The 14,737-nt window shown below is 42.2% G+C and overlaps 1 protein-coding gene across 5 annotated transcripts in view; it reads left to right on the forward strand.

Moving 5' to 3' along the window:
* Positions 1-9,011: 9,011 nt before the first annotated feature.
* PHF14 (PHD finger protein 14) overlaps positions 9,012-14,737 on the forward strand; it is a 215,495-nt gene continuing 209,769 nt past the window's right edge. For 2 of the 5 annotated variants that reach the window (XM_023724351.1, XM_023724352.1), the window contains exons 1-2: positions 9,055-9,461; positions 10,195-10,305. In XM_023724351.1, the coding sequence (XP_023580119.1) occupies position 9,461; positions 10,195-10,305 (112 nt within the window). In that variant the 5' untranslated portion in view covers positions 9,055-9,460. Of the gene's footprint in view, positions 9,462-10,194; positions 10,306-14,737 lie in introns of all 5 variants that reach the window. The other 3 variants (XM_012559391.2, XM_023724350.1, XM_023724353.1) reach the window with 3 other exon arrangements.

The raw sequence follows: 14,737 nt of genomic DNA on the forward strand, positions 1-14,737 counted from the left end.
AGGGAACCCAAGGTTGAGAAGGGGAAAGTGTTGACATTTCAGGGGAGTGGCAACAAATATCATAAAACAGTATGTGTATTAATTGTTTAATGAGAAATTAATTTTCTCTGTAAACCCTCATCTAAAATACAATAAAAAAAATTAACGTCTTCCTAGGTCTCAAATTAGTTCTATATATTTTTTATATACAATGTTTGGGACTCAATGAAAAACAACCATGCACATAAAGAGAGAAAACCACATAAATGATGGCCAAGAAAAAAACAACAAATAATAAAAACATAACAAACATGGTTTCAGGTAATGGTGTTCTTAGAATCAGACTTATACAAATAACCGTATTTAATATGTTCAAGGAGATAATAGTCAACACTGAGAATTTAATCAGAAAATGGAATCTATAAATAACCTAATGGTAATTGTAGAATTTGAAAGTATAGTAACCAAAATTAAGGATCTAATAGATGAGTTTAACTTATTAGACACAACTGAAAGGAGAGTAGTGAATCTGAAGACAAGTCAATACAATATATATGAAATGAAAATTAAAAAATAAAAGTAAAACATTGCCATGAAGTCGATTCCAACTCCTAGCAGCCCTATAGGAGAGATAGGACAGAGTAGAACTACCTCATAGGGTTTCCAAGGCTATAGTCTTTACAGAAGCAAACTGCTACATCTTTCTCTTGCAGAGCAGCAGGTGGGTTCAAACCATTTACCTTTTGGTTAGCAGCGGAGCACTTAACCACTGTGCCACCAGGACTCCTTAAATGAAGATAGGAGGGGGAAAACATAAAAAAGGAGAGAGGGTAAGAGACAGAAAATAGAGCGAGAATGTCTCATATACATGAAATTAGAGTCTTGGAAAGGAGAAACTAAAGCAGAAAAATATATTTAGAAATATAATAGCAAGGAATTTTTCAAATCTGATGTAAGATATCAAGCCAAAGATTTGAGACTCTTCAAACACCATATAGAAGAAAAAAAAATCTAAAAAACACACCAAAATACATTTCAGGTGGGAATGTACATTGGTGTTATACTTTGTAAACCTGTTTGAGTTTTTCTACTAAAATTGAACATTTGAATACTCTATAATCCAGTAGTTTGCACTTTGAGGTATAAACTCAACAGAAATGTACGCATATGTGCACCAAGAGACACAGTCAAGAATGTATATAGAATCATTATTTATAATAGCTTCAAACTGGACAGAGCCAAAATGTTTATCAAGAGTAAAATGAGTAAATAAATTGTGATGTATTCAAGCATGTGCTTCAGCAAAGCAAATAAAATACAACTACATACAGTAACATAGATGATTCTTACAAAAATATTGAGTCCCAGAAGCCAGAAACAAAATCATATATAATGTATGATTCCACTTCTACAGAATTTAAAAACTGGATTAGTGTCACTGAATTATACATGTAGAGATTGTTGAATTGGTGAATGGTCTGCTGTGTATGTTTTCAACACAATTAAAAAAAAACAAAGCATAAAAACAAAAGAAAACAAAAAAAAAAGGGGTTAAAGTTTTGCTACCCTCAGGTAGGCATGAGAGGTTATTAATTGAGGGGGCTCCCAAGAGGCTTCGTTGGTGTTGACATGAGTGGCATTTAAAAGGGTGTTTGTTTCATGATGATCCTTTAATGTGTATATTTATTTGTTTTTCACCTTTTTCTGTTGTATTTTCCAGTCAAATGTTTTTTTAAATGAGTCATACAGGTTTAGAAAAGTGTTAAGATGTCTGCTTATGACTTGTCACCTGGAGATCTGATGGAATAAAAAGAACAGAAGGAATCATTTGTGCATTTTTGTTTGTTTGAAAGCTTCTCCTCCTTTCAAGTTGGTGACATGAAATCTCCTGTCTTTAACTAACCTTATTTGTCTTTGTACAGACAAATACATAAAACATTGTACACTTTATGATGTTGCTCCACTGATGCTGTCTTTGCCCATCTGCTTTGCTTTCTTGGGACTTGCCCTTTGTGAAACACAGCTTTTAAGACTGCCATTCATATGCACTGAAACATGATTAAGTACCTCAGCTTGACTAAGAAATCTGCCTACTAAACAGCTATTATAGCAAATGTTGAAGTATTCACTTCTCATTTTTGTGTTTTCTCCATGCAGAATACTGATACTATTTCACAATATCACATCAATTTAAAAACAAGTTATGCTACAACATGGATAAACCTTGAAATCATTATGCTATGCAAGAAGCCAGACACACAAGACCTCATATCATTTGATTCCATTTATATGAATAGCCAGATTAAGCAAATTCATAGAAAGTAGATTAGAGGCTTCCAGAGGCTAAGGTAGAAGAAATGAGGAATGACTACTAATGGTTATGGGGTTTCTTTTTGGGGTGATGTAAATGTTCTGGAATTAGATAGTGGTGATGATTGCAAAACTTTGTGAATATACTAAAAACCACTGAATTGTACACCATGAAAGGGTGCATTTTATGGTACATGAATTACGTCTCAATGAAGCTATTATTAAAAAAAATTCAGCTCTAAGGTAAGCACCTTAAAAAAAAATCGATAGTCTTGTTTTATCTAGAGAGATAACTGGCTTGCTACAGCACAAACGCGGGATGAAAATTAATTTTCATGGTACTGTTTTGTGCATTTAAATTTTTTACACCCTGTGTGTCCAGACATGGACCAGTAACATGACATTTGCCTACAAAAATGACTGGTGCCATGAGACAGAAGAAAGAGGTGGGCAACTCCAGGTGGCAGCAAAGGAGTTTATTAGGGAGACTTACAGATGAGTTGAATCCTGGGTGGCTGCAGGACCAAAGCAGATCTCCACACCCCATAGTGGGAGGGCAGAGGTTTTACAGTAACAGTGGACAACAGTGGCTACATGCCAGGGACTTACAAAAGGATGACTTAGCAAACTGCAGTGAACTGGTGGACTGCATGAGGGTGCTCATGTTCAGCCTCACAAAGCCTGTTTCCCCTTCAGTCCACCCCTTGAGGCCAGCCCCTACAATTTGGCATGTTCCCCCTCTTGTGCTGTAGTATGAGAGACCCTGTTCCTTCCCACCAGGAACAGATATAAAAGTGGGGTTGGCCAGGTGCCGTATGGTGCCCACACATGTGCAAGGCACAGAGAAAGTTATTATGTGCCCAGAACAGGGGGAAGGCTTCTCTAAAAAGAAGGAACTAGGAGAGAGAAAGCAACCCAATTCACAGCATCCTCATCAAAGAATGCCCTGGGCTGAAGGCCTTTACTTAGGCAGCCTGGATGGGAGGCATAGGGGCAGATCATTCCCCTAACAGCCCACTCCCCGACTCTCATCAGGGTGCCAGAAAAAGAAGCAAAGCAGTACCAAGTCCTAGTATGCCCATCACCCATTTTGGACGTTGAGCTGCATGTCCATGGTTTGGTGCATATTTCTGGTGGATACTATGTCTATGCATCATTTGAGGCAGCATTCAATGAAGGTTACTAGTAGGACTGTACCCAGCAGATTGATCAGGTCTTCTTGGAGAAGAGATCCCAATCAGCCACCCCAGCTGTAGCTTAATTCAAGCCAAGAGAATAGATCAAAGGGCTGCATTTGTCCAATCTTATGTATATATGACATGTCCTGATTCATTTATGTAAAAACAGCCTATTTCTCCCAACATGGCACATTATGGGAACAGTACACATTTCAGTACAAGTAATACAAAAAGTCCCTTTTCTTAGCACAATCGAACAAGGCATTACTATTTCCAGATCAGGCTAACTCAGACTTGGCATATTCAACCAACGTACATTGGACCACCTGGTCATATTCTGCAAGTTCTCCATGTCCAGAGTAACATCAAACTCAGTCTTAAAAATTCCATTCTCAAAGTATCCAGTCCTGTGCCTTTTACATTTTTAACACACACAGAGAAATTTCCTTTAAAGTTGGAGCACTCCCCACAGGCAGCTTTCATGCTTCTAAACATGTTTTCCATGAGTAGTGGTGTCGATCATATTTGTTTACCACATGATATCTTCAGTACGTCAGGTTACTCATTCAGTTGGTCCATGAGGTGTCTTCCTTGTTGATAGATCAACTGGAACAATATGGGGAAATGATTCATCATCTCTGTTCAAATGTTGATAGACACAACAGTTGGTCTGACTGGTAGCTCTAACAAAAGCCTGTATCATTGGGGCCTATGGATGAGAGGCCTGTCCATCATTGTGAGATAATCTGGGAAGACAAAGAGACAACATTAACAATTCCTGCCTCCCCTCCCCTATCTTCTGTGAAACTCGAGGTGAGGGTTGCCTGGATATAGCCACCCAAGCTGTCTGTCCTAGTCTTGAGGCAGTGACCTCTGTGGGAACCCAGATTTATTTATTTTTTGTTTTTTAAATTTTTTTTATTTTTTTATATTTTATTGTACTCCAGGTGAAGGCTTATAGAACAAATAGTTTCTCATGAAACAGCAGTACACATGTTGTTTTATGACATTGGTTAACAACCCCACAAGATATCAACCCTCTAACTTCTCAACCTTTGGGAACCCAGATTTTTTGTCAGGAACAGTTGTATACAAAAGAAACACTTTTTATAGAATAGACAGTTTGATCTAACATACAGTACAAATGGGAAATGCCCTTGCAGGGAACTGCTGCATTGAGACCCTGGACTGCTTGCCTGTGATGTATAGTTCAGGCTAGGGTTGTCTTGTCTCCTCCCATTAGCCATTTAAGCCTGCCCATTGAAGTGCTCAATTGCCCCTATGGCTTGGGGGTGATATAGAGTGTAGAGAGTTCATTCAAGATCAAGTGGAAGCCTCTGTATAAGATAAGAGGCCCTAATCTTATTTACCTGCTGAGAACACACTGGCCTATTAGATGGGGAATCTGTCCCTGGGCAGGTTTTAGCCTTGGCCAGGGTCTCTAAGGCAAGTCAGCTTTTCTTCGCTGCCCAGCGTTTTCTGATGACAGTGGCAGTCCATGCATGTAGGCTGAGTCTAGGTTGGTGTGTGAATATCCATCCACGAGCCACTCTATCTGCTAAACCCAGGAAGTGGTCAGTTGTACATTTCTTTGCCCTGGAGCAGAGGATGCTTCAGCCTCTGCAGTCAGTTGGCAAGAGCTGTCTGCTCTTTGGTTGTTTTCTCCTCTCAGCATAGGGGCCTTTCTGCTTACCATCCACACATGTATCAAAAGCTCATGAGGAGTAGAACTGAATTTTTTTTTGGTTCAGATGTCTCATTCCCCACAGAACCTTGCTTTATATGTCAGTCCAAGGGTTGTTAGTAGCCAGGTCAAATGGCCAAGCTATTAGCTATGGCCCACGTCACAATTTCTGTGTACCCCACTAAAACAGGCCCTAACTGCAGCAATTCCTGTCATGGTTTGGAGGCAAAAGTTTACAAATGCGTACATTAATACAGCAACATCATCAATACATGTAACAAGGGTTTGTAGGGGCCCCAAAGGGACTTATCCATAGTTACGTTTGGGCAAATGTCTCAATGATGGTAACCTCAGATCCAAAAGTGTTCTTTTTTTTGGTGTCAGGTGTTACAGAGATCACAGCCACATGTACAATGGTATCTAAAAACCCAAGACATACAACTCTTTTCCTTTCTTCATTGAATTTTGATTGTAACTTAAGGCCTTTGCTCCTCCCTGGTGACAGAGGGACCTAGGCTTAATTCTCAGTCTTAATTATTTCTGAAAGTCAGAAGATCTGGACAAAGTTGGCAGAGCCCTCGGTAATTTGTGGAGCCATGCCTCCACCATACCAAGCATGGGTTCAGCCCAGTTGTCTGGTAACATGAGGGTTGGCCCTCCTGTTTTAGTTTTTTCCTTACTATAGCAGCTACAGCTATGTTGCTGTTCAGTTATCTTGGTGGGGGTAGTTATCAGAGGAGTCCAGAGAGGGCCTCCAAGGTCTCTTCAAGGCCATCAACACGAGCTATCCTGAAGGGCTTTTTACTCTTTTTTTTTTTTCCTGCTGTTATAACTCTTGTTTTGCACTGGGTGTTACAGGGTGTTCTCAGAGCCAGTGACCTGCTTAGCCCCTCCAACTATCTCTGGTCTTATTGTTTGAGGGCTTTGAGCAATGGCTAGGGCATTATTCCCTAGCCCTTGAGTCCCGCATCTTTGCAAACCTGCAGCTGGTGTTTCTAGTTGCTCATCCTGTTCACGGACGTGGCTGCTCCACATGTCAGTTGTGGCCACATGCGACTGCCACATATCCCTTTCCAACTGGAACTCCGCCTGCAAAGCTCTTATGCACACTTCAGCAGCTAGCTGAGCTTCGGTGGCCAGCCAAACAGCCTGGAGCAGTGGCTATTCCATGGTGGCTACTGCCCTCCTAGCTTCTTTTCCACACTTATGAAGGTCCACAACTGGGCTATGCCACTTGGCATTTTTAGGATGTCCGCACACTCACACAGCAGTCCACAAGCATCGAGCATACAGGCCAGGCTTCCCTATGTGAAAGCTGCTGACCAACCCGGGATTTCTCCCTCAGAGGCCTCACTCCCACTTGCCATTTCCTTGGTCTCCTGACTGGCACGCCAATTGTCCAGCATTGACCAGTAACATGAAATTTGCCTCCAAAAAGGAGGGTGCCAAGTGACTGAAGAAAGAGGTGGGCAATTCCAAGGTGGCAGAAAAGGAGTTTATTATGCAGATTTACAGACTAGGTGAGTCCTGGGCTGCCGCAGGACCAAAGCAGATCTCCGTGTCCCGCAGTGGGAGGGCAGAGGTTTTACAGTGGCAGTAGACAATAACGGCTACATGTCAGGGACTTACATAAGGATGACTTAGCAAACTGTAGTGAACTAGTGGACCACATGAGGGCACTCATGTTCAGCCTCACAAAACCTGTTTCCCCTTCAGTCCACTCCTTGAGGCCGGCTCCTACAATCTGGCAAGTTTCCCCTCTTGTGCTGTAGCATGAGAGACCCTGTTCCTTCCTTGCCAGGAACAAATATAGAAGTGGGGTTGGCCAGGTGTCATATGGTGCCCACACATGTGCAAGAGACAGAGAAAGTTACTGTGTGCCCAGAGCAGAGGGAAGCTTCTCTGAAAAGGAGAAGGAACCAGGAGAGAGAAGGTGACCCAATTCCCAGCCTGCTTATCAGAGAATGCTCTGGGCCCAAGGCCTTTACTTAGGCAGCCTGGATGGGAGGCATAGAGGCAGACTATTCCCCCAACAATGTTTATGTACTGTCTATGAAAATTTAATTGATTAACTTAAAAATAAACCAATATTTTCAGTATTATTTATTATATATGTGAAAAGATTTTCCTCATGTTATACCAGAGTAGCTTCTTGCTATCTAAACTTGAAGAAAATTCTGTGGTCAGTATATTTAGATAATTTGAAACAATTAATTATCAATGAACCCTTTATTAGAAAAAATGGAAATGATTTTAGATGTTCTCAGCCATCCAGAGTTGCATGGAGAATTCTAACTTTGATTCCTATTCTTTGTAGATATCCTGTCTTTTCTCTCTGGGGGCATTTTGGATTTTCTTGAAGTTCAGAAATTTCTTTGCTTTCTTCATCAATATTGTTTTCTTTTGAATTTTTCTGAAAAAATTAACTCTGGCAAGGTGAAATGAGTCACAGACTCTCCACAAGGAATATCCTTAAGACAAATCACTGTTGGTTAGCTGTATTTTTGGATTGCCAAGTTAGCACTGCAAAGTGAGGGGAAGAAAGGAATTGCTCTGGACATCATGGGAACTCTGTTTTAAGAGGCTGTGGGCCAGTCAAGGGAACCCTGGTATGCAACGGTTAACTGCTTGGCTGCTAACCAAAGGTCAGCGGTTGGAATCCACCAGCCACTCCGAGGGAAGAAGATGTGGCAATCTGCTTCTGTAGAGATTTACAGCCTGGAAAGCCTATGGGGCAGTTCTACTCTGACCTACAGGGTCACTATGAGTCAGAATTTACTCGATGGCAATGAGTTTGGTTTTTCTGTTTTGGTGTCAGTCAAGGTACAGTGCACTCCATATTTTTAAGCAGAAAAGAGTTTCATAGTGAAAATTAGATATTTACAAAATTAGTGGGACGCCTGGACGAGAAGTTAGGGAACTGTCTCTGGGCTTTTGGCTTCAAGATTACACAACTATATCTGCAATCCAGTTGTCAGGAAGCTGGTACCATTAATGTTTTGGCAGCTGTTATTGTTTTGGTTATGGTATATAGCCATCTAACAGCCACGACACTTACATCTCGATGCTAGAACAAGGAGTTTGGTCACTGCATATTGGAGCTCATGCCTGTCAGAGTTTCTTTGTCTGCTGCCACAACTGCAGGAAACTGGCTACTACCTTCCTTCTGCTTTCAAACTTTGAAAGGTAATTTTATAGGCACTACCTAAACCACATCTATAATCATAAAGCTAAGGGAGCCTGAAAAATATAGTTTTTATTCTAGTACAGAAGAAGAGTGGATGGGAATGGATGCCTAGCGCCAATGGACAATATCTAGCACAGTTTTCCCCTTTGTCCACTTAGCATCCATACACACCCTTCTACACGTAAAATTCCCCACAACAATATCAAGAAAAACATGCTACCAACACACTTAAGCCAACTATTCCTCATATAAATGAAAATATTATCTCATTCACCACCACCAGGGCTCCGCAATCATTATAACCATAGTTAATTAACACACGTAAATGAATACTTTTGTCTCTGGTTTTCGGTAGTGACTGCAGTAAACGTCCCTTTGTGGAAAGTTTATTCTGAGTAAATTCTTTAAAAACAAAAACTAGAAACCAAAATCTGCCTCCCCTGACTTTGGGCTGAGGGCAGGGCTAGTGGCGGAGAAGGCGGGGCCGCACTGATTTGTGGGCGGAGCCGCAGAGTCTGGGAGGGCAGTTTCCTTGTGCTCGGCACGACTCGGCTCCCCTTGGCTCCGCTCGGATCCGTTCGGCTCAGGCTCTGGCAGGCAGCGTTCAATCTGGCGCACGCGCTGTCAACTCCTACCGCTCTCAGGGCCCCGCTCTGTCTCCTGTTTTTACTTCCTTCTGTTTAGAGCTGTATCCGGGTCGTTGCTTTACCTATTGTCTCAGGCAACCGGCCTCAGACTGTGCAAATTCTGGGTCTTTTGTTGTTTCTGATGCAGGCTAATAAAGTTTTTCTTTCTTTTATTTTTTTCTTCCAGTTTTAACGGGGGAAATTAACACCCCGGGGCCACCGGGTTAGTCGCGCTGCCTGGGCCAGGGGGCGCCTCTGGCCGGGGTACGCCGTGGGAAGGGGCGCGAGCGGCCAGGGCTGGTTTTGCGAGGACTCCAGGCGGGAGGGGAGCCGCGGGGCTGCGTTGGCTGCGCCCCGGCCGGATCGGCGGCGTCGCCGATTTTAAATAGCATCCTTCGGATTTGCCTCCGCATCCCCACTACCTGATCTTGGCGCTGCCTGGGCTCCCGCATCCTCTCCCTAGGTCTCTTCCAAACGATCACCTCACGGATTCCTTAGTAAGTGTGTCCGAGGCCTCTGAGGGGAGAGGTCCATTTCAGCCCTCCTAAATAACAGGAGGAGCCGGGCGGGAGGGGGTCTTGCGGGGACCCTTCGTGGGTGGTACCCCTCCAGGGTCTGCGGGAGTGAATACGGCTTCTTTTATTCTTTGGGCTTTGCGTCTTTCTTTCTATTGACTGTTAGGTGTCTAAATGAAGGATTGCGAGCAAGTCGCAGAAACACCTCCACAAGAGGGGAAATAGAGGGTCAGCTTCGATTTTGGCCCGTTTGGGTTTGCGTTAAGGAGCCCTAGTGGCGCAGTGGTTAAAGCGCTGGCTGCCAACTGACAGGCTAACGGAAGGTCGGTGGTTGGAACCCACCAGCTGCTTTGCGGGAGAAAGATGTGGCAGTCGGTTTAGTAAAGATTACAGCCTTGGAGACCCTATGGGGGCAGTTCTACTCTGTCCTATAGGGTCACTATGAGTCCGAAAGGACTGGATGGCAACTTTTTTTTTTTTAGGGTGGGCGGGTTTGCGTTGGTTGCGCCCGGGAGCTGGAGCTGCCCATGAAGCTTCCCAGCCTTTCCCGGACGCGTACTCACCCCAAACACCCCCAACTACCAGACAGCTTTTGCTGAGAACTGAATTAGACAAAGATTTCCTGTGCAACGGCTTCTTATCTTCCCTCAGCACCATGGGTCCCCCTGTGCTTGGTGTGATTATGAATGACGATGTAATGTTTTTCTCTTAACAGTGGATCGCAGCTCCAAGAGGAGGCAGGTGAAGCCTTTGGCGGCTTCTCTGCTAGAAGCTCTCGATTATGATAGTTCAGATGACAGTGATTTTAAAGTTGGAGATGCTTCAGGTAAATGTTTCCTTCTCTCTTCCCTTTTTCCAGCTTTCTTGAGTTGGGCTTATTTTAAGACTTTTTTCTTTTTTTAAGAATCAGTTTTGGTTAAATACCAATTTAAAGTTAAAGCATATAAACATTTTTTTGTCCATTTGATTTCCCATATTTCCTCAAGATCCTATCACTAGGTCCTGTCATTGCTTATTTTTGTTGCTATTTATTCAGAGGTAATTAGCAAGCAGGAAGGGACTTATTCCAAAGATGCAAAAGTATTTTCTGTGTTTTACACCTTAAAATATACTTATGCATATTTCATGGATAGAAAAAAAAAAGCCAAGAGATATCCAGAAGTAGAATAATATCCGGAGAGTAATGTAGGCCATAAACAGGATTCTTCTCTTTTTAAATCACTTGGTACCCCCATCCATGGGAGTTTTGTTTTTTGTCTTTAACTAGAATAAAAATGGTAACTTTAAGTTATAGTAGGTGCTGCACCTTGTGGTTTGGGCCTTTCAAAAATCTCAGGCATAAAGCATGCGTGCTTCCTCATCGTATTTTATGATTTTAATAATAATTATTTTTTAAAAGGTAATAAGCCATGTATAAAATTGGAAAATATACAAAAGTATGATTCTCTTTTGTAGCTTCTTTTCAGTGCATAACTTTTAATTGAAAGAATCTGAAAAATACAAAATTATGTTTAAATATTTTATGTGAAAAATACTAATAAACACACATGAGAAATGAAAATTACCTGTCATTCTGTCCCTTTGATGGAAGCTTAAATAAAGTGAGAAATTAAAGTCCTTCCAATGTCATCCTTTTACCAGTTTTTAAATATCCTTCCAGAAAGTTTGCTAGACTTAGCTTTCCTTCCTTCTGGTTTTTCCATGTGAGGGATGGTAGGAAGAAATGAAATTAGATTATCCTATGTTACTTTTATTACTTTCAATAACATTAACAAACAATATTTGCATTGTGCTTTACTGAGAATTTTTCTTTTTAGTACTCTCATTTATTTTTTCAATAACTCAGTGAAGGAGATATTTTACAGATTAAAGAACAGGCTACTGAGCTTAAAGAACTTGCATGAGGTCACTCAGGTGGTAGTAGATCTAATTCATGTCTTTTGACTCCAAAATACTTTGACTGTTCAGTTCCAAGAAGAGATAGATGTTGTCATGGATTGAATTGTGTCCCCCCAAATTTGTGTCAATTGGCTAGACCATAATTCCCAGTATTATGTGGTTGTCCACCATTTTGTGATCTGATGTGATTTGCCTATGTGTTGTAAATCCTAATCTCTGCCTGTGGTTAATGAGGCAAGATTAGGTTATGTTAAAGAGGATTAAGGTGGGATGTAACACCCTTTCTTAGGCCACAACCCTGATCAGATGTAAGGAGAGTTTCCCTGGAGTGTGGCCTGCATCACCTTTTATTAGAGATAAAAGGAGAGAGAAGCAAGCAGAGAGATGGGGACCACCTACCACCAAGACAGCAGAGCCGGGAGCAGAGCATGTGTTTTGGACCTGGGGTCTCTACACTGAGAAGCTCCTAGACCAGGGGATGGATGATGACAAGACCTTCTCCCAGAGCTGATAGAAAGAGAAAGCCTTCCCCTGGAGCTGCCGCCTTGAATTCGGACTTCTAGCCTTCTAGACTGTGAGAGAATAAATTTCTGTTTGTTAAAGCCATCCACTTGTGGTATTTCTGTTATAATAGCACTGAATAACTAAGAATTTGGTACTGGGAGTGGGGTGCTGCTCTAACAGATACCTAAAATGTGGAAGTGGTTTTGGAATTGGGTAATGGGTAGAGGCTGGAAGAGTTTTAAGGTGCCTAATAGTAAAAGCCTAGATTGCCTTGAAGAGACTGTTGGTGGAATTATGGACATCAAAGGCAATTCTGGTGAGGGCTCAGAAGGAACTGAGGAGAGCTGTAACACCAGAGATGGCACAGACGATGAGAAGCAGCAGCAGAGAAATGGCAGCAGCAGAACTAGGAGACCACTGTGAGAGTTTGAAAGCCAACTCACAGAGTGAGAAAGCTGAGTGCCTTTGTGCAGGAGGCTTCCTGTGGAGTGGGGTGCCTCCAGGCACTTATTGGTAGAGCTAGAGAGCTTTGGAACACTTGCTGAGGAGGGCAGACGCCTGGCCGACCCAAGAGCCCAAGGGGCCAAGTATCCAGGAAGCAGAAGCTGAAGAGACAAGGAACACAGAAAGCAGAGCTCCCTGAGTCTCAAAGGGTAGGGCCATGACCTCTAGGGTCTTAAAGGGTAGAGCCATGGTCTCTGGGGTTTCAAAGGGTGGGGCCATAGCCTTTAGCTATCAGAGAGTCAGATCTTCACCAACTCAGTTCTGAAGTGTGGGGCAGCTTTTCACGAGCGCCAGCGGGATGGGGCCAGATCTGCTGCCCAAAGTTGAGGGGATGGGGCTGCCATGTCAGAGGGGCAGAAGAATGGGACCTTCTGGGGCTGAGGGAGTGGGGTCACCAACTCAGACAGACTAGGACAGAGTAGAACTGCCCCATAGAGTTTCCAAGGAGCGGCTGGTGGATTTGAACTGCCACCCTTTTTGTTAGCAACTGAACTCTTAACCACTGTACCACCAGGGGTCCAACTAGGAGAATGGGGCCACCCAAGTGTGAGGGAGCAGAGTTGCTGTTCCAGTAGGCCTGGAAGGTGGAGCTGAAGCCCAGGACCGAGGGGCCTCCACCCACAATCCAGAGAGTGTGGCCAACACCCAGACTCTGGAGGACAAGGCCATTGCCTAGATCTAGTCTCAGAGAACAGAGGATATTATTTTCAAGCCTTGAGAACTAATGTAAATTATTCTGCTGGATTTCTGACTTGCTTGGTCCTGTTGTGCACTCTTTCCCTCCAATTTCTCCCATTTGTAATGGAAATGTCTAACTTGTGCCTGTTCTACCATTGTACTTTGGAAGCAGATAAATTGAATTTTGCCCCAGGATGGAATTTGGACTTGGAGGTGATTTAAAACTTTTGTTATGATATGATGGGGTGACTGTATTTTATATGGGGCAAGGATGTGAATTTTGGGGGGCCAAAGGGTGGAATGTCGTAGGTTGAATTGTATCCCCCCAAAATTTGTGTCAATTTGGCTAGATCATGATTCCCAGTATTATGTGGTTGTCCACCATTTTGTGATTCATGTGATTTTCCTATGTGTTGTAAATCCTAATCTCTGCCTGTGGTTAATGAGGCAAGATTAAGTTATGTTAAAGAGGATTAGGGTGGGATACAACACCCTTACTCAGGTCACAGCTCTGATCAGATGTAAGGGGAATTTCCCTGGAGTGTGGCCTGCATCAGCATTTATCTTATAAGAGATGAAAGGAGAGAGAAGCAAGCAGAGAGATGGGAACCTCCTACTACTAAGAAAGCAGAGCCCGAAGTAGAGCATGTCCTTTGGACCTGGGGTCCCTGCACTGAGAGGCTTCTAGACCAGGAAGATTGATGACAAGGATCTTCCTCCAGAGCTGATAGAGAGAGAAAGCCTTCCCCTGGAGCTAGTGCCCTGAATTCAGACTTCTAGCCTCCTAGACTGTGAGAGAGTAAATTTCTGTTTGTTAAAGCCATCTGCTTGTGGTATTTCTGTTATAGAAACAATAGATAACTAAGACTGATGTACATGAATATTGTGGTTACCTGATTTAGTTCCTCTTAGCAATCAGAAGTTGATAAGTTTAAGTGCTTTTTAATCTTTGCTTCCTAGCTCTTAAATTCTTCTCCCATTTAGTCTCTTCACTGATATCTGGTAATTTACAAAGAAGGGAAAGACAAGGTTGGGAAAGGAGATAAAATTTAAAACTGTCTTCTTAGTTCTCTTGATGAAACTTTGACAGACAAATATATTCTTTTTGGTTAGAATGCAGTTTTTGGTTTATGGTAGATATTATTGTAGAAGTTGCAAACTGAGACAGTAATAGTTGAGTCTCAGAGGACGAATTCAAGTACTATTATGGGAAAAACACCAAAGCTTATTTCTGTAAGTATTCTGTATAATTATTTTTGTCACAGTAAATCCTGAGTTTGTAGATAATGTTTTTCTTATTTGTTGAGATGGTATCATTCACAGGTATCACTGTCCTTTACAAGGAGTAAAACAATCTAGTGACAGAAAGATAAACTACCTTCTCATAACAATTTATGGCATCATGTTAAGGAGAGATTCCTGACCTTAATAAATGCTAATCAGAATTGACGGGAATTATCTATCATTTGTTAAAGCTGTTAGGCTGATGATTTTTTTTTTTTTTTTAATTAGAATTTGAGTGTTTTTAGGAATGATACATATACTTTCTGTCCCCTCTTGCCATATCTAGTCTGCTGCACCAGGCCTTTGCCTCTTTGCTCCATAGAGGGCTTAAATTTGTGACTTAAGGTCATTGTTGCACATTATTTATTTATTTTAATTACCCATTACCT

The sequence above is a fragment of the Trichechus manatus genome, unplaced genomic scaffold (assembly GCF_000243295.1).
Source record: "Trichechus manatus latirostris isolate Lorelei unplaced genomic scaffold, TriManLat1.0 scaffold00242, whole genome shotgun sequence".
Classification (NCBI taxonomy): Eukaryota; Metazoa; Chordata; class Mammalia; order Sirenia; family Trichechidae; genus Trichechus; species Trichechus manatus.